Raw genomic sequence first — 19,336 nt, forward strand, 5'->3', positions numbered from 1 at the left:
TTTATTGTTGTAGGGTTTTTTTTTCCCTCCCCCCCAAAAACACGTGGCCCACATCATTAGTTCCCCCACAACGCTTAAGACGTTGAGCCATCTGGAGCAGGGAGCAGGGACATATTACTCAGGCACACAGGCATGAAATTACAGCGTCTGTGTGTCTGTCTTGCACTCCCCAAAAAAGTGTATGTGTACGTTCTTGTTTGTGCATGTCTCTTGCCCACAGAAATCATGTTGGCAATTACAGTGGTAGCAATCTGATGAAAACATTACTCATTTGATGTTGTTCTTTATCATATCAGTTCCTGACAGGCTATCAGAGAAGGTGATGAATTGTTTTTTTCTAGCTGAGACGGAGGGAAGAGGATGGCGGAAGGTTTTATTTCTTCATCCTGGCACAGTTTTGAAGCCTAAACTTTGCAGAATGTTGCTTGTGTTTAAATGAGAGGTGTGGAAATGATCACCTGCTATGGTCAGCCGCACCTCTCTCTTCTCATTCATCCCCCACTGTGAAGTTATAACAGCCATTATTTAATTTGTGGATCATAAACTTATGACTTCCATTCAACAACTTGTGAGCTTATGATGTGCGGTAAAGTGTAACATAGTCTCTTGGTCCAGCTTATGGTGGCTCTCAACCCGCTCCTGTTAAAACGAGACCTTGATTGATCATTTCACGCCTGTCCTACATTAGTTGTAAATTTTTTTTTTTTTAAAGCAAACAAATCTGGTAAAAATTAAAATGTGTAATGACTTGGTTTACAGGGTATATACCCTGAACTGATTCAATTCCATCCATCCATTTCTGACACGCTGGTGCCTATCTCCAACTGTTGGGGCGAGAGGTGGGGTACACCCTGGACAGGTCACCAGTCCATCGCAAGGACAAACAACCATGCATACCTAAGGAAAATGTAGAGAAGCCAATTAACCTCATGTTTTTCACCTGTGGGAGGAAGCCGGAGTACCAAGACAGAAGCCACGCATGCACAGGGAGAACATGTAAACTCCATGCAGAAAGGCTGCAGACTGGGAATTGAACCCAAAACCGTCATGCTGCAAGGCAGCAGCAATACCCACTGCCCCACTATGCAGACCATGATTCAATTCGACGTATTGTAATCTTAAGTAGCATTCCTTCGGTTTTTAAGTAACTCTTGTCCACTCTACCTTTTTTGAAGGACGCACCTTTTATAAAAGTCCTTTTCAGATCGACACAATTATTCTGATATGCTTGGATTTTCAGCTTTCCGGGAGCTATAGAAAGGTTTAAAACCAAAAGTAAAACATTTATAACATCCAGTTTAGCTCTGAAAAATTTGAAGCTAATAAAACTAAATGAAAAGGAGTATCAGAGTAACTCTAGTCTGGAGGATGTGCAGATTTAGACAGCCAGTTTTTTCCAGCTGTGTGTTTATTTATTTACTTTCTAATTGTATAGGATTTATTTTAAATTAAAAGCAGAGTAAGTTGCAAAATAATTCTCAAAGTTTTTTTTTTAAGTTAAACTAAAGCTGGCATTTTGACAGGGGGTCTTTTTAGAGCACCTATTTTTATAACCATTTCAATAGATCTACTGTAGGTAATGAAGGAGGATATAAAACTGATAAGCAGACTTTGTCCTCAGTTAAGCTTCAGTGCAATCCTTCCAGAGATTTATTTCATCAGCGATTGCAGTTTCCATAATCATATCTGTGTCCTCATATTAGAAAGATAATTAACAGCACTAATGATCACGTTAAGTTCATTACACATTCACTGCCAGCTCAGAATGAAGTTGACATTATGTTGCCTTATCGTCAAAGGTGGCGTATTGTTGGGAAGTCATTAAAATGGAAATGAGCGCGATGTTCTGATGTTAATTGCAGAGGGAAGAGATGAGTTATGTATTTAATGCAGCATTTTAAAAAGCCAATGAGGTTCCTATCTGCTAAATAGGGTAATTAATGCTATATATTACTTATATTTGTCCAAATGAAGGAATGAAATTAGAGACGATGACGCCAACTTGCTGTTTGTCGCAACGTGCCTCTAGTCTGCAAACTTCATTATTCCTTATTTTTCTGTAATCTCACTTTAAATTCATCTTCTATTTTCCTTCCCGGTGCAACTTCTCATTTGGATAGGCAGCCGGCCATTTAAGAAAACAATTTGTTTTTTTCAACAAAGAGCCTGTCAAAGTTTGTTCACTTCTATGAACACGTTCACCGTGTAAGTCATCTAAAACTGGTGCATCTGCTCCCCTGAAGTGTTTTTCCTTTATTGTGCTGCTTTGAAATAAATGAATAATTTTTTTAATCCTTTTATTTATTCCACCCTATGCAAAAAAAAAAGTATCATTTGTAAATAATACTCGATATAAAGAGTTACTGCGCACTCGCTCACTCAATTAAACGGCTTTCCTGGGTCAGCTGTGAAGATGGACACATGTTGTTTCAGTAGTCTCCAAGCGAACACCGCTGTGATGATGGGTTTAATGAAGCAGTTAACAGTCGGAATATGATCCCAGTGTGTCGAACAAGAGCATTGTGCAGTGTCAACACACGGCTCTGTTTGGGGAGTTTTTCATTGCTTTTCTCTTTTAATCGACCTTAAAAAAAGAAAAGAAAAGCACCCGCAGACACACACACACACACACACACACACACACACACACACACACACACACACACACACACACACACACACACACACACAATAAAGGTGCTCATAGAAACTAACCTTGGCTCTGGCTGTGGAGAGGATCGGTGATATTAATGTTAATGTTAATTAGATCACACCAACAAATGATTATATTTGAACACAAGGTTATTGTGGGACTGTTGCCACTAGCTTGTTTTGCCCAGTGAATGCAATTTAACACAGATGTAATTGTATGAATGCATTGTAATTGCATGAGGAGACAACAACACCATTATGCGTGTTTGCATTTATTTGTTTGAGAGTGTGGGCGCAGTCTTTGCTTAAACGTATCACTGTGCTTTATCTCTTTTTATTTGCAGCTGTTTTTGCTCTTTTTTTTTTTCTTTGCAGGAGTTTCTGTCCTACATGGAGGGTCATCGCCAACAAGGCCACAGTATGTTTGAAAACATGAGGACAAACCACTTACAGGTTGGGCATGAAATCTGTCCTTTAGGGTTTTTTTCAGACACCCAAAAAATTGGTTTCTATCCAGTGATTTTTGTCACTTTTTGTTTCCTCTCTGCCCCAGATGCAAACTGCCATGTGGGAACGTGTGAGTTCTCAGTGGCTGCATTTGGAGGCCGAGCTGCTGAGGGAGAGAGCAATATTCGGCCCAGGCCCTGGGGTGCTGCTGAGCAAAGATTGGGTACAAGATTCTGCTGAAGGACCCAATAGGACCAAGCTACGCATACGAAGAAAAGCCATGAGACAATCCAAACGGGTATAGCCTCTCAGATTAGACTCGAGGTCCTACTCAGAACAAGAACTGGGGCTTGCAACAGTATTCACTCATAATTATCTTTACACATTGTGACCCTAAATATCTCTTTATATCTTATTTGTAAACAGTAGACCAACACAAAGTACAACTACAGAAGCAGATAGACCATTTTTATATTTAAACATCAGTACTATTTGCATTCTTTAGTTCCAGTGCATCTGAAAATTTAGGTCTGAACTTTGATGGGTATGTGTTTTATACTTAATTATTTTCTAGCTGACTGCTTAGAGTCATACTGTCAGATGAGAAGGAGAATCTCTAAATCTGTAGGGTTTTTAGCTCCTTTTTAGCTCCCTGCTGAACAACAGCATGACACTGAAACAACAAATGCATGATCCTCCAAATAGAAGGGGATCATCAAGCCTCTGGTTCCTTCTTTGATAAATGCTCTTCTTGTCTGGTGTATCAGCATGCATTAAAATCATGTTACCTTTTCCTTTCATTTTAAGTTATGTTTTACTTTTTGTTGATTTATCTCATAAAGTTCCGAAGATATACATTGGATATTGTGGTTGTAATTTGAGATATTATTTTTAAAGTTTTAACTTTGATTTTGTGATACTTAAAATTGCCAAACGTCTTTTTTTTGACTGCAGCTGATTGGAGCACTGGGTCTAGGTTTAAGATCTGAAGAGACCTATACTGGGGAAAATGACGATACAGGTAAAGAAGATTTAAAGTTTAGAATCAGCTTAAAAACCTGAATTACATTTGCACCATGGTAGATTAGAAATTTGCTTGCATTTTGACATTTCCCCACAAGATGCCACTAAAACCTACATATATTATCATTCAAATCTCTCCTTGGCCCCTCAAAAATGAATTATTTAATGTATTTTTTTACAGAACCAAAGATCTTGTGTGACATTGACACAGAGGTTAAAGATGATGAAGCAGAGGGACAACAGAGCTGTGAGCGTCTGACGTTTTTCCCAGCTTTGAATGAGACACCGTCAATCGTGGAGGGTTCGCCTGACCTTTTCACCCCTGAACCCTGCTCAAGCACACAAGACTGCCCTTACATGCGGATCATCCTCCAAGAGCTGCACTCTGGAGAGAAGGTACTGTGGCGTTGGATGGCGTTTCGGTCTGCCAACTCTAAATACAAGTGCATCTCCTCCCAATTCTTCTAATACTCACATTCATAATTATCTGATGCAGACGAAGGGATTCCAGAAGCTCAGCGCTGCCATCAGGACTTCATCTTTCCTCATTAGTAAAATATTTTAATGTTGAGGCTCAGCACAGAGAGTTAGAAACCATGCGCATGTTGACAGGGCCCTCTGATCGCTCCGGCAACCAGCCGCGTCTTTTAATGTTTCTGACAGAAGTATTAATAAAAGCAGTAGGAGGTGATGCAAGCTGTCTTCCATCCGCTTAGTGAGTGTGTGATGTGTGCTGGTGTGTCCTGTTGTCTTGCAGTGGTTCAGCACTCGTCTCCCGCTGAGCTTCTTGTCAAATGAACACAGTCATTAGCTCTGAAAAATGCACACACACTCACAGCCGAACATTCACACAAAGGGAGACCCACTCATAATTAGCTTGCCAGAGCCAATAGTGTGATTATGGCAATAATGTGTGTGGGGAGAAATCAATGGTCTGACATTAGGCTCTCAGTCAATAAAAGTCCTCCTCTTCCCTCCTTCCACATCGCCAGCTAAATCGCTTGCAAGCTGATAGTGCGTATCTGTCTGGACCAAAGATAAGGAAATCAGTTTATTGTTTTGGATTTAATTTTTCATAATAAATTCTGCTAGTTTAATCTGCTTGCTATGTGTGACAGCATGTGCTGTCTGATGTCATCTTAAACGATATAGTCCAGTGAGGACTCACTCACCTTGACTCCTGTTAAACACCTTCACATGATAAGTGATCGCATCCATCATAGTGTGTTTCTGCGTGCTTTAAGACAACAGCTTCTGATCACTTATCAGCTTTGCTATTGTGTTTGTGGCAGTGATTAATTCTCCTAATAAAGGCCAAGCAGGACCTCCTCCTTGTCCACAAAGTGTGTGGCTGCGTGTCTGGGGGAAGGGACTTTGATTTGATTAGTATAAATTGTGGGGGCCCTCCGGGTTTGTTGGGACCCCATATGTTTTTTTGGGTGTTTTTTTTTTTTAGGATGCTTGCCTCCCAGTGGACTCGCAGCATTAAGCCACCCAGGTGCATCCACTCATTGTGAAATCAAGAGAGACAATAAGATTAGCCACGCATTATCACGATGCAGTTAGCATTAGCTACAGCCAGCCCTGAGAGCAGTATGTGGATCCACTGTGGCCCAGGAAGAAACGGGGCTGGTCCTTCTCCTACCCATCAATCAGATCTGATAATGAAGTGTTCAACTTCGCTTTTTAATAATGATTAAAACGATCAATCAAGTAAAGAAGTTCCTGCAGGTCTGCCGTGTAATGCCCTCAGAGAATAATAATGCTCTTGTGTGCACAGAGCTTCCTATATGGGGCTCAGTGTATAGACACATCTGTTGGTACCCTCAATAAAGATATGCATGAGACCTTAAAAAGATAAATCTTTGTTGCAGCTGCATTATCTCAAACTAACTGTGTACTTTTCCATCGAAGTGCATGTATTTAGTGTGGGAAAGCAAAATCGCCCTTTAAATCTGACTTTTAACTGAGTTCCATCTCTAGTAGCCAGGCTAGACAATCCACTTTCATCTCAGCACCTACAGGATGGTAGCACAGGGGAAGAAAATGTTTAAAGTGCGGCAAAGAGAGGCGTCTTTGGATCCCCACATGTTTACATTTGTCTGTTTATGCGTACTGGTTTTGTGAGTGATGCCAAAAAAAGAAGCAAACATAAGCTTAGGAAGTTTATCAGATATGTCCTGAGACGTTTACTGAACTGTTGGTCTAGTCAGACGATTAGTTTGGAGCTATTCTGCATCAAAAGCTTGAGATGGGTTTTGGGGTAAAAAACACAGGATAATAAAGTAGAAAAACAGCTGTTTTCCTGGTAATCTAATTGGAGTGTATGTAGCATTTTGAAGAAACTTCCAATACCATTGAACCAAAACTGAAATTTTATTTAGGCTAAAATTCTGAATAGGTAAATCAGACTCTGTCATGTTATTTCAGTTCTTACCCCTAGAAGTCAAAGATCTTTCGGTCTGCGTGACTCAAGCTTATGAAAACCTTTAGGAGAAGACTGAGTTTTGTCATATCCGCAAAACCTATTATTTTAAGCCTTCAGATTCATACTTAGCAGAGTTGTGAACAGATTTGGTGTCTATGTGTTTCCCATTGTGCAGATACAGGCAAAGATGTCTGTGGTGATGGTGAGTGGCCTCCGGGTGACTGAAGGATTGCTGCTCTTTGGGAAGGACTGTCTGCTCTTGTGTGAGGGATTCACTCTGACCTCTGCTGGAGATGTTTGCTGCAGGACACACTTCCAGAGCAGGTACATCAACCCTCCTAGTGCTGCAGTTTTCTTAGGTCAACATAATGTAGTAAACAGGGCTTCTTCTATGTCCACATCTGCCAGCGTAAAGGATTCCTTTATTTCCACCATGCTGAGCAAAGAGCTGCCGTCAGCCACTTGCAGGCGCTGGCTTTATGAGGATATAAAGGAGGCTCGCTTCATGCGCTTCCTTTTAGAGGTGAGTCATCAGATTAATCTTATTGATATTTCCTCTTATCACAACAACACAAATTTGAAGAGAATTTTTCCACGTATTACACATTGGTTAAAAGAAACTTGGAGCATAATCAACACAAGAAAAAAAAAATATATATATTTTTCATTGAATTTTATTGATTTAATTTTGGAGAAATTTACCTCTGCATTCAACCTATCCCCTTGGTGAGCAGGGAGCTGCCATTGAGAGGTGCCCGGAGAGCAGTGTGGGGTTAAGGGTCTTTGCTCAGAGTGGCAGTCTGTGGGAGTGGGGCTCGAACTCAGAACCTCAGGATTCCAAGCTACAGTATATGCCCCACAAAGCCACCACTCCTGCAATAGTCTATACATGAATCTATATTAAATACTTACAAGTTATCTTTTGTTGCTTTTTTAATCTTTACATGAAAAATTATTTCTTGAAACAGTTCAAGAAAAATTATGAACCTTTTAAAAAATGAAAAGAAAAAAATCCGAACAAAAATTAAACAATTAAAAAATATAAACGAAAATTAAGAAGTCACATTTCCATATTTTTTCAAAACCCTATCCTTGATTAATTTAAAACCATTTGGAATAAGGAAATATAATAAAATAATAAAAAATGTGGAAAAAGTGCAGCTGTTTCAGATGCTCCACATGAACATAAGATAACAAATATTATCATGTTCTTGTTAAAAATCCAATGTATCTGTCTGCTGAATCAGGACAATGCCATTGAGATTTTCATGAAAAATGGACACTCTGCATTCCTTGTATTCCTGAATAAAGACCACGTCTCTGCATATAAAAGGTAACAAGGTTTGAATTAAACATGGATGGTAAAGGTTTTGTCAGACAATTCACTTAGACCTTTAATTTTTTTTTTCTTCAGACTTAGCACTGTGGTGCCAGCATTAAAAGGCAGAGCAGTTGCTGAGGTCATCGCTAATGCAAAGTAAGTACTATCTTTCTTTATTTCCTTATAAACTCACTACTGTCCTTTTGATGATGCTGGTAGAGTCTAACATTGAGACTTCCTAAATGCTCCAAGGAGAAACACTTGGCATTCAGCCAGCTCTGTCTGAGGTTAAAACTCATCACGTTGTAAAAAGAACTGCTTTTATTTGGTGTATCAGATCAGTTTTATTCGTGTAAAAAACACAAATGAATTGTTTAGAAATTCAAATGAACTGCTTTTAAAATTGCTTCTTCAATTTTAGTCAAATCAGTGATGGTTGATGAGTTCACTGTTCACTTCTTTGCGTTAATTCTCAGAACATCCTGGGTCAATGCAGCAACAGAATTTGGTGTCATCAATCCATCCCTATGCTCTCACAGCTGCTGTCAAACACCACTAACTTGTCTTGCTTCCTTACTTCCTTGCTTCCTGCTTCCTGCTCGTCTTCTCAGTGTTGGCTTGAGCAGATGTTAAAGGATTTCCTCTGAGATTTAACTTGGTGAGGTTTCCCATTTTTTCTACAAAATCAGGTACTTTAGTAAAAAGGTTATCAAACAGAGATAACTCCTGGAGTTGGTCCAACCGCTCCAAGGTGGGAGGCAGAGAGTTTAGCTGATTCAGTCCAAGGTTGAGAGTCTTCAAGTTGCAGAGAAAACCCAGTGAGGATGGTAAGCCATCAGAGTTTAGGCAGTTGTCTGATAGATTGAGGTGAGTAAGTCCCACCAACTTGCCTATGGACTCGGGCACAGATTCCAGCTTGTTGGTGTGTAGATCAAGCCATTTGAGTGATGTCAACCTCCCAATGTCATCAGGAAGCCTCTTGATATAGTTGCGACTAAGGTTCAGCTCAGATACCTGGATTAGATTGAGACATCTTGGGGCAGTGGTTAATCTCATCTTGCTAAGTGTAAGTCTATAGCTTCCGTCCATAGTTATCTTCAATTGTTTCCTGGCAAACTTCATGGTCACCTGTTCTTTATTTGTTTGCTTTTTTTTGGGCATCGTACTGAAAAGCAAAGAAAAGCATCCGGCAGATTACTTCAGCTTCCTGTTTTTGACATCTGCTCTTACACTTTAATATTTCATTATAACCAAATTTAATATTTGACAAAAATAACTGAGTAGATAAAACACCCATAATGAAAGGAATACATCTGTCTAAACCAACCTGGCCCATGTGAAACAGTAATTACTTTCAAGCTATGTCATAAAATTTAAAAAATCGGTACTCACCTTAGGCTTGATAATTGATGGACCTGTAGAGTCAAGAAGTGATTTAGTCCAAGATGTTTGATAACAGGAAAGTGACTGGAAAAAACAAAAATAAATGAAGATATCTAGAAAAATCAACAACTATATATTAGCCTTAAAGGGGTTAGGAAGCAGTTTCCAAGGCTCACGACCACAGTGAAAAGGAGAAAACATGGAAAAGTAGGGCATCTTTCTGACTGGCTGGCCAAAAACGCCTTTTCACGTAGGCCTAAAAGATTTATTCAGGAGCTCAAAAAAACTCAGGAAAAACATCTAAAGCTCTAAGGACCTCCCTTGCCTCAGTGAAGGCCAGATTCAACAAGACAATTGGGAAACGAGGTGTCATAGGACAAACAAACACTCACCTAAAACAAAAACATAAAACAGAACATCCCACTGGCAGTGAAACATTGTGCTGGTAGTATGATGGTGTGAGGTTGATTTGCTACCACTGGAAAATTCCCATTATTAAAGAAACAATGAAATCTACCTGAATAATCCTGAAAGAGAATTTCTGGTCAATCTATTGATAAAATTAGGCTGTTACCAAAGTTTGATTAAGAAGCTGATCTGATTCAAAAAAGAAAATCCCATGATGAATTAAGGTTTTGCATTGGACTATTCAAAATACAGATTTAAATCAAATTGAAATGCTGTGGTGTGACTATTAAAAGGCCAGTTATGCTTAAAAATCCCCTAATGCGACTGAGTATAAACAAGTTAGATAAATAAATTGGGCCAAAATTGTGATAGCCATCAGAACTGCTTCTAGGTAGTTGTTACCACTGAGGGTAGCAATGTCCACTTAAAGGTTTGAGGGTTAAAATCATTTTTTTTTTTTTTTTTGCACAGGATGAGGTTAGTATGAATATGTTTTTTCATCATTATGAAAAAAGAATCGTCACTTGAACATGTTTTTATTTCTTATTTACTGAGCATATTTTTTTTATGCTAGAAATAGAAGAACAGAAGAAACCTTTAATTGGACATTACTTTTTTTAAAGCACCATGTTCGGATCTACAGCATGCGTGCAGTACTCTAGGAAATGAATGTGTTTTGTGTATGTTAATGTGTAACTACGTGCATGTTTGGCTGATGTGATTTATTCAAAGACAAGGGTCTTTGTATGGCCGGGGGCAGCGGGGAAAGCATGCACTCTGAGGAATGAGAAGTTGAGCAGCATGTGTGTCACAGCGTTGTCTCTGCATTAGTGTGCTCACCCTCAGTTGCCCATGGGGCTATTTAAGAGCACTACTCTCTAATTAAGGCTAATGCAGGGGAACAATAGGAGTGAGGCGACAGCAAGGAAACACAGTGCTCTGATGTTATCAACACTCAACTGATTTTGTTTTTGGGCTCTTTTCGATCATAAATAGCGTGTGTGTATTTGGACAGTCACCCATGCAGTGTGTTATATGCGTGTTTGTGTACACAAAGAGTCAAATCAGGACTTTGATAAATGATAGTTGGGGAATGTTGGGAGTTTAATGAGGGCTTTGCTCTTCTCCCCTCCCTGTCTAAAAGAGCAAGGTGTGTTTCTGTTTGTGTCTGCGTAACACCCCAAGGCCCTCTCTTGCCTCATTCATCATCCTCAGGATGAGAGAGGTTATCTGCTGGTGCTTGTTCCTATTATAACCTCCTATAGGAAACTATTGCATGAAATTATTGCCTCCAATTAGATAACACAAACCGAGCCAAATGCAATGATTGATTTAGTGCAGAGCTACAAAATAATTTGGTCGTTGCTAGACGGTGGATACATTTAAAATACAAACTCACCTTTTAAACTAATTTTTTTTTTTTTTTTGAAACAGATATTTACACTTTTTTTTGTCTTGGGTTAAATCATTCATATCATTTTTAGATTTCAGTTAACATTACCAAAATTATTTCTCTTGATAAATGTCAGAATAAAATTAGCAAGCATTGCCATTTTTAAAGGTCTTTGAGGCACTAATGGGCCTTTTTGTAAAGTAAGTAGGTAGCCAGAAGAAAGGCAAAGAGAACAAGAAACATCTTATTTGTACCAGGAACTGGAATCAAGCTGAAGACGCTGCAGTGAGGGACGGTTGCATGGCAGATACCTGTGACATAGCAGAGATTTTAGTATCCTTCTACATTTTTTTTTCAAGTAGTTTCTATACATTTTGCACCTTTTTCCAGACAAAATTGTGACTTGCTCACACACATTGTTTTGATTCTGTCTTGGTTATAATTTTTTTTAAAGCCACTTTCTAAGTAATGTGTCTGTTTGTTGCTAACGCTCATTGTGCATTTAGAAGTCCAGTTTAGGCCCAAGCTTTATCTTTCAAGCTCATGTCTTGGGTTGTTGTTTTTAATATTACGACCCTATGTTCTTTTATAATGATGCAAACTATTTAACTATTTTCCTCCTACTCAAAACATGCACACAGTATGACGCTGCTACCCGGTACTTTTTCGTTGACATAGTATTTGATGGCTTGCATGCTTAACACTAGCCCCAATGTGTGTTGTTGGTAATATATCTTTTTATGTTTTTTTTACAAAAACGGCTCAGTGTTGCAATGAAATGATGACAGCGGTGATCCCTGTGAACTCATAACCTGTCATTTAAACTCGGGATTTACAAATCCAAGTCAAAATAATTGAATGTACATTTATTGATACATATTTAAATGAGACAGACTGTGTTTATGATGAAGTTTATAACAAAAGAATAAATGTTATTTTACATTTTATGAAATAATATTTTGTCAAAAGTTATTCAAACCCTTATCAGTAATCAGTGGGATTTTTTTTATTTGCATTTCAATAAACCCTTTATTTTATGGATATTATATCTTTGAGATACATCATTGTTAAGGAGTTCCAGGTGTTTGAAGTTGGAATAATCAGTCAATATAGCTATAGATAAACCAATATAAACCTGAATCTGTCAGAGGTCTAGATAACACTGGGCTTAACCTTAACAGCTTAAAATTCCAGTCTGTGTCGAGAAGTCTACGCTCTAATAATCAATTATTACTGACAGTACCTCAGACACGACTTAAGTGGAAAGGAGTTCGGGCCTTCTCTGTTGTTGCTCCAATTCTGTGGAACCATTTACCTCTTCAAATTAAATCCGCCCATAGCCTGGATCATTTTAAATAGCTTCTTAAAACTTATTTTTATTCTTTTAAATGAAGCAGTGTTTTACATTCTGTTTTGTTGGTGTTGTTGTCTTTTCTGTAAAGCACTTTGGTGCAGTTTTATACCTGTTTTTAAAGTGCTATATATAAACAAATTTGACATTGACATTGACATTACCTATCCGCTTCAGGTTTTAAAGAAAACAGGGGAAAATATCTACAAAAGATTATATTATTTTTAATATATATATGTTTTTTGTGAAGTGCAAAATTTTATCATTTTGGTTATCCTACATACCTAAAATAGAATAAAAAAAAAGCTGTTTATGCAATGCATTTAAATATTTAGATTTAACTTTACATTCATATTAAAATTCAGCTGCAATTCTAATTCGAAATGTTTCACATAAAGGTTGTACTTTTTTGAATTTCAGCTGTTTAATTTTCCCTGTGTCCAGAATTTGATTAAGTTCTAAAAACACTTGAAATTTGAATGCTGAACCCTCCTTATTTGTTTTTTACTGTTGCTTAGCACTTGAGGTCCTTTGACTTTATGGCCATGTTACTTACAGTGAATGTTAACTGCTCCAATTCTGCACTTTTTAGTTTCTGTTCTACTAAATATATGGTAAGATATTACAGACAGGGCAAAAATCCATGATAAGCTATGTCTTGTTTTCTGAGCTGTTAAGCAGGAAACATTTTGAAGGAATAAGTCGACCGGGTTTAACTAAACACCACAATTATGTCCGTGTGAAATCCTTCTAACTTACGCTGGTGGAGATTCTCCTGCTAACTTACCTCTTTAACTGCTCCTACAGATGTGTACACAAACTTCTTACGTCCTTAAAGCCTTAAAGTGCTGCTGCTCCTGCTGCTGCTGCTTCTCATCTCTGGCTTTGGTTAAATCTGGCTGCTAGGCAACAGGGCAAGCAATGCAATTGTGTGCTTGAAAGGGCTGCTCTGGCTCTATTGCTAATTCAAAGTGTTTGTTTGTATTGTGCTTCAGAAAAATGCCAGTGGTTGAAAAGACAGCCCTTGTCAAATGGCAGGTAAAGTAAAAACGCATGAAGCGTATCTCCACTACATAATAGTTAAATCTTTTTACACTTACAGTACTTTAAGAACCTGTATTTTACAAAGTTTGGTGTCTGTTTCTTGGTTTTGATTTTCTCTAGAAAGGCGAGATGAGCAACTTTGAGTATTTAATGCACCTGAACACTATTGCTGGAAGGACATACAATGATTTGATGCAGTATCCAGTTTTCCCCTGGATCGTGGCTGACTATCAATCAGAGGTAGAAACCAACCCATGGTACTGCTGTTTTAGACCAGGGGTCTGCAAACTGTGGCTTTTTGGCTTCAGTCCCTCTCCTTTAACTTGGAACAGAAATAACATGAACTGAAAAAGTGTTTTACTATCAAGCTCTTTCCTTTCTGCTAATAGTTTTCTCAAAAAAAGTAATATTTAAAGAATGACTGATCTGTGTAATTTATTTCTGATTGTTTTATTAATGACCCTTTGGTTTATAATCATTGCAGTTCCCCATTCTTACACATTTTTATTGTGCATTAGTTTTAATTAATTTCCATCGTCAATAGACACTGGATCTGTCGAATGCCTCAACTTTCCGTGACTTGTCCAAGCCAATGGGAGCTCAGACAGAGAAGAGGAAACAGATGTTTGTGGAGAGATATGAAGAGGTGGAAAACACAGAGGATGAAGGTGTCTTTACTTTTTGTTCTTCTTCTTCCTTTTTTTTTCTTTACTGTTTTAATATGGCTGTCTCTCACTTACAGCTTTGTCAACACGTTGCCACTACTGTACCCACTACTCCTCTGCCATCATTGTGGCCTCCTTCCTCGTAAGAATGGAGCCCTTTTCCCACACTTTTAAGGCACTTCAGGTGAGGCCAAACATATCTGGGAAGGTTGAAATTGAGAATTTCACGTTCTTTACACCTATAAGCTCACATGATACAATGCAACAAACAAATTAGAAAGTTTTGCGTTTTTATATATCTAGAAGCAGATGATCCTTTAAAGTAATTTAACAAATTTGAAAAAAAGTGCTCAGACTTTCACTTTTCTTCTAAATGCACATATTTCATTTAACATAAACTGCTCCTGTCAATTGTATTTATAACCGTTTCACTTTGTCAAATGTTTTTCAAAATAAAAAGACTCAAAGAGGCTGGGCAATAAAACAGTAACAACGCATATTGCTATCAACAGCTAGTCATAATCAACAGAAAATAAATAGCATGTTCTGTAATGCTGCTGAAATCTGATGACAGCCACATGGGATTCTGGAGGATGAAGGTAAAATCCTTTACTCTTAACCTCTCCCGGCCAAGGAAGGTAAAGAGGTAGGGATGGCCTGTAGCAGGCATCCCACTGTGACACTATGGCCGTTTCTCAATTCACGAGAACGCGAGTATGTACTCGCGTTCTCGTCAAGTCCGTTCTTGGCGAGAACGCAGGAAGATCGGACTTGACGAGAACGCAAGCACGCAAGCACGTATGTGTATTGGAACAGAAGCGTACTCGTGACGTCATCACATGCAACGTTCTTGAGCGTTTCTTTAACAGTCAAAACTATTTATTCCCTACACAAAACATTTTGAAAACAATATTTTTAATTTCTAAAGCTTAAAAAACATTTAATTCGGCCAATTTCTGTAATTTTTTTAAAGTAAAAAACCGCCATCAGAACGAGCGGTAGTTCACACATAACTAGACAGAGAGAAGTGCACTACAGATGGGGTAACATTAGCCCTGGCTGCGGTTACCCTCAGAGGTCTGCTGGTCACTCTGGTCCGCTCAACGTCGGACTTTTTTTTTTAAATTTCGTACTAACTCTGTAAACAGGCCACACAGGGAGGCTTAAATGTATAATGTTATCGCCTCAAACGATTTCAAAACGTACTTTTGAAGAACAACAGCAGCAGAAAAGGGAATGTTTAACCTACCACTGTGAGCGCTGTCTCGAATCAAGCTGCGGCCGCGGGGCATTCTGGGGAAGCGGTCAGTTTGAAGAGCGCACAAGTCTGCTCTGATGCATGCTTGATAAAGAGGGCGGGGCGAGAACAACATCCAGGGATTTGGTGCGTTCTCGATCTGGCGTTCTCGAGAATTGGAACGGTACTCGGGCTGAGGCTGATGACGTGTAACGAGTACACGAGCACACGAGAACGCTCAAGAACGCATATTGAGAAACGGCCTATCATTCTAAACTTCTGAAACTGTCAAATAATTATTAAAGGTATCTTTGGTCTTAAGACATTACAAACTTCCATCCTTAATCCTTCCTCACTGTGTGACATAAGACCCTTTCTCCAAAATCTCCTCACAATCATTGTCTTTCAACGCAGCTGACAATTGTATAGAACCAGCACAACACTTGAAATCCTAATTTAGTATACAATTATGTGTGGTTCTTCTAGTAAAAAGGTATAAAAGTACTCATACTTGTGCAAGACTTTACATCCATTTTTAAATAATAGTATCAAAGGCGATAAAGCTTACAAGGAAAGCTTTAAACAATTTAAAGGAATAGTACACCCAAAACATGATTAGCCTTCATTTTCTACTCACCCCCATGCTGAACAACACTCTGGAGTACTTTTTTGATATCTCAAATGCATCTGGAGATCTGGGAGGCTTCTTGCTGTCTGCTGACATTCAAATAATGGAGGTCTATGGTGCCCGAGACAGAAAGGTCTATAACAGTCCACAAAAAACGTGTCAATATTCCTCCATACTGCTCGTCCAATGTATTCCAAAAGTCCTAAGTGGGTAGCATCCAGAATTTACTCGAAACGAAGTCATTTAGAATGTTTTTAGAGCATAAACAGTAGTGTATAGGATTTCCTGAAAGCGCATCCTGAAAGTTCCGTAAAAAAACCGTAGCGTCATGAACGCGCCGGCGCGCTTTCAGGAAATCCTATACACTACTGTTTATGCTCTAAAAACATTCTAAATGACTTCGTTTCGAGTAAATTCTGGATGCTACCCACTCAGGACACTTGGAATACATTGGACGAGCAGTATGGAAGAATATTGACACGTTTTTTGTGGAATTTTATGGACCTTTCTGTCTCGGGCACCATAGACCTCCATTATTTGAATGTCAGCAGACAGCAAGAAGCCTCCCAGATCTCCAGATGCATTTGAGATATCAAAAAAGTACTCCAGAGTGTTGTTCAGCATGGGGGTGAGTAGAAAATGAAGGCTAATCATGTTTTGGGTGTATTATTCCTTTAAGAGAAATAAAATTAATTGCAATAAATATTGTCTACTTGACTTAATTATAAGTTGCTGTAATAGTAAATTATATACAGAAAACAAGTATACAATTATCTGCATGTTTTGTTTGGATTAATGGAACATTTGAAGTCTGTTTTGTGTTGTCTTCGAAACAAAGTGCTCTGGATTCTTATTGACATTCATCATCATGTTATTTTTAAAGTTATTTTCCAACATTAGTTTGCTAATACCATGGATTTAATATAAGCAATTTTCAACCGTCTACTTTTTAGTCTGAAAGCAAATTATAGATATTTTTAATATATATGCAAATAATTACAAACAGCACATAAAAGAAGCCCATCCAAATAGCCACAGATGTTGGCAATTGAAAGTCGAGCATCCGGTTGATTATAATGAAAAGGCATGCATATTTGATAGTCTGAATAAAGCAATAAAGATGTTCATCTGGTGAACTGGGAAGCCTTTTTGCCTTCTAAAGCACATAACGGGCTTGCAGTAATATCCATAACTGAATTTGCATCTTTAACTGAGTTTACTGCTGTATATGCTATTTTCATTCATTGAGGTAATTGTTTTATTTCAAATTACATTCCTTCTCATGAGATTTGCATTGGAATTATAGAATTTTACATGATGATGAAAAGCGTTCTTCTAATAGCAGCACATATCCAGTGCTTATGTGGACAATGTAATATTTGATTCATTTTAGAAAATTACACTGTTTCACTTTTTTTTTCAGCTTGCCTGTCTTAAAGTTGAATCTGGCAGCGTGCTGGATGTCTGACAGTGGTATTTTTCATCCCATCACAGGGAGGGTTTGATATCCCTGAACGGATGTTCTACAGCATAAGAAAAGAGTGGGAGTCTTCCTCCAGAGACAACATGGGAGACGTCAGGGAACTGATACCAGAGTTCTTCTACCTGCCAGACTTTCTGCTGAACTCCAACCACATCCAGCTGGGTCAGGCTCTTAAACGCTTCTCTTTGTTTACAATACCAAACCTACATGTGTTGTTTCTTGATTTTAAAAGGCAGGGGGCTAAACGTGTAAAATATTAAGGCATCAGAGAAGTTTCATCAACTTATTCAAACTTTTGTTATTGGTTGCAGAGATTTGTCAACAGATATAATTTTGAGCTTTTGGTCTTTTTAAAATTTCTTTTGTTAACACAACCTTGATCATCATTTAAGTTTTTTTTTTATATCTGTTTTATATATTTTCATAGTAATATTGGATACATGTGCTAATGAAGATTCTGTCTTTCAGGTCATAGTCATTTCAACGAAATTAAAAAGTTAAAAAATAAACCACTGGGCTTTTTTTTCCAAGTTTGAAGGTGTTCATCTTCCCATCCAGGAAGCTTTCTCAATTGAAATTCAAAAGACATTTTCCGGCTTCCTGGATGGGAAGCGAAACATCTTCAAACTTGGAAAACAAAGTCCAGTTGTTTGTTTTTAACTTTTTTTTTAACTTTGTTGGAATTTGATACATGGGTGTTGGAAATTAAAAAAAGTTCACTCACTCATTAAAGACACTGAATAGGATGCTAAATATATTTTAATTAATTCAAACATAACATACATTTTTGAACTGTCTCACAAAGCTCACATTTGCTCCAAATGTTGTCATGTGTCATTTTTGATTTTGTACCAAAGTGAATCGGATATGGTAAATTAACACAAATAGATTGGTCAGAGACTGCAGCTGATATACCCTATCAAAGATGTTTTAAAAAGTATATAAGGAAATAATACTGTTGGAATACTATTAGTCAGTTTAATCTACAGGTAAATGGAACAGATATATTCAAACCCAGACATGATGTCAAAAAGCCATTGATTTTTTTGCCTATAATATACAGAATATGATCAAAAGAGAACCAAATTATCACAGAATAGCAACCATATATAAAAAATGTATCATATTCCCTAAATCAATTGGATATTGCAATGTGAACAACATAAAATTGTAACGGAGAGTAAGATTAGGTCTAAGCTTTAGATTTAAACCCCAGGAACCTAATTTTAAATCCATGATCAGGCTACATTTTAGAATAACTGTGTGTTTACATCTGTATTTAACACAGTTTGCTACAAAGATTTTGCAGCTAATAAGCTTGAAACAGCATTAAAACAGCAGCAAACACAAACAGGCTTTACTTATATTTAGTGAGCTTCATCACTTGCATAAAAATAATACTTCTTTTATGAGCTACATTCATTTTAGGTATGAGCACTTTAAGGCTTTAGAAGACAAATAGATCCAATTTCTAACAGATTTGCTCTGAGCCAGCAGTACAAGCTAGGTGTAAAAACAGAGTAGATATAGTTACTGGGAACAAAAGCTCTTTCACTGTGAGAAGGTAAGGATTGAAAACAGAAGCAATGGGCCAAAGGGATCAGTGGCAGAGAAAAGGAAGTTATTGGTAGAAATGTCTGAGCCATTGGGCGCTATTAAGGAACACATAACAACAACACACGCCTTCCCCCCTCTCTCTAACCCTGTTTACTGTCTGCCGACTTTTGAAAGATATAAAAAGCGAAAGTCAATAGAACCTCAAAGAAAGAGCTTGACCAATGGAATCTATCATCTGATTTTCTTTTATAAATTAAGAAAGATTTACTCTAAAATAATGGCAGTGGTGTCACTCTGAGATAAAAATCTTGACTTT

The 19,336-nt window shown here is 37.9% G+C and overlaps 1 protein-coding gene across 1 annotated transcript in view; it reads left to right on the forward strand.

The window, feature by feature from the left end:
- wdfy4 (WDFY family member 4) overlaps nt 1-19,336 on the forward strand; it is a 71,637-nt gene that overhangs the window by 37,090 nt on the left and 15,211 nt on the right. The window contains exons 42-54 of the mRNA XM_038296454.1: nt 3,028-3,105; nt 3,206-3,397; nt 4,054-4,120; nt 4,304-4,518; nt 6,726-6,874; nt 6,959-7,073; nt 7,798-7,883; nt 7,965-8,027; nt 13,402-13,444; nt 13,571-13,690; nt 13,995-14,118; nt 14,193-14,299; nt 17,475-17,625. Of these exons, the coding sequence (XP_038152382.1) occupies nt 3,028-3,105; nt 3,206-3,397; nt 4,054-4,120; nt 4,304-4,518; nt 6,726-6,874; nt 6,959-7,073; nt 7,798-7,883; nt 7,965-8,027; nt 13,402-13,444; nt 13,571-13,690; nt 13,995-14,118; nt 14,193-14,299; nt 17,475-17,625 (1,510 nt within the window). The remainder of the gene's footprint in view (nt 1-3,027; nt 3,106-3,205; nt 3,398-4,053; nt 4,121-4,303; nt 4,519-6,725; nt 6,875-6,958; nt 7,074-7,797; nt 7,884-7,964; nt 8,028-13,401; nt 13,445-13,570; nt 13,691-13,994; nt 14,119-14,192; nt 14,300-17,474; nt 17,626-19,336) is intronic.

The sequence above is a fragment of the Cyprinodon tularosa genome, unplaced genomic scaffold (genome assembly GCF_016077235.1).
Source record: "Cyprinodon tularosa strain WSP-4 unplaced genomic scaffold, ASM1607723v1 ctg37, whole genome shotgun sequence".
In the NCBI taxonomy this organism is placed as follows: domain Eukaryota; kingdom Metazoa; phylum Chordata; class Actinopteri; order Cyprinodontiformes; family Cyprinodontidae; genus Cyprinodon; species Cyprinodon tularosa.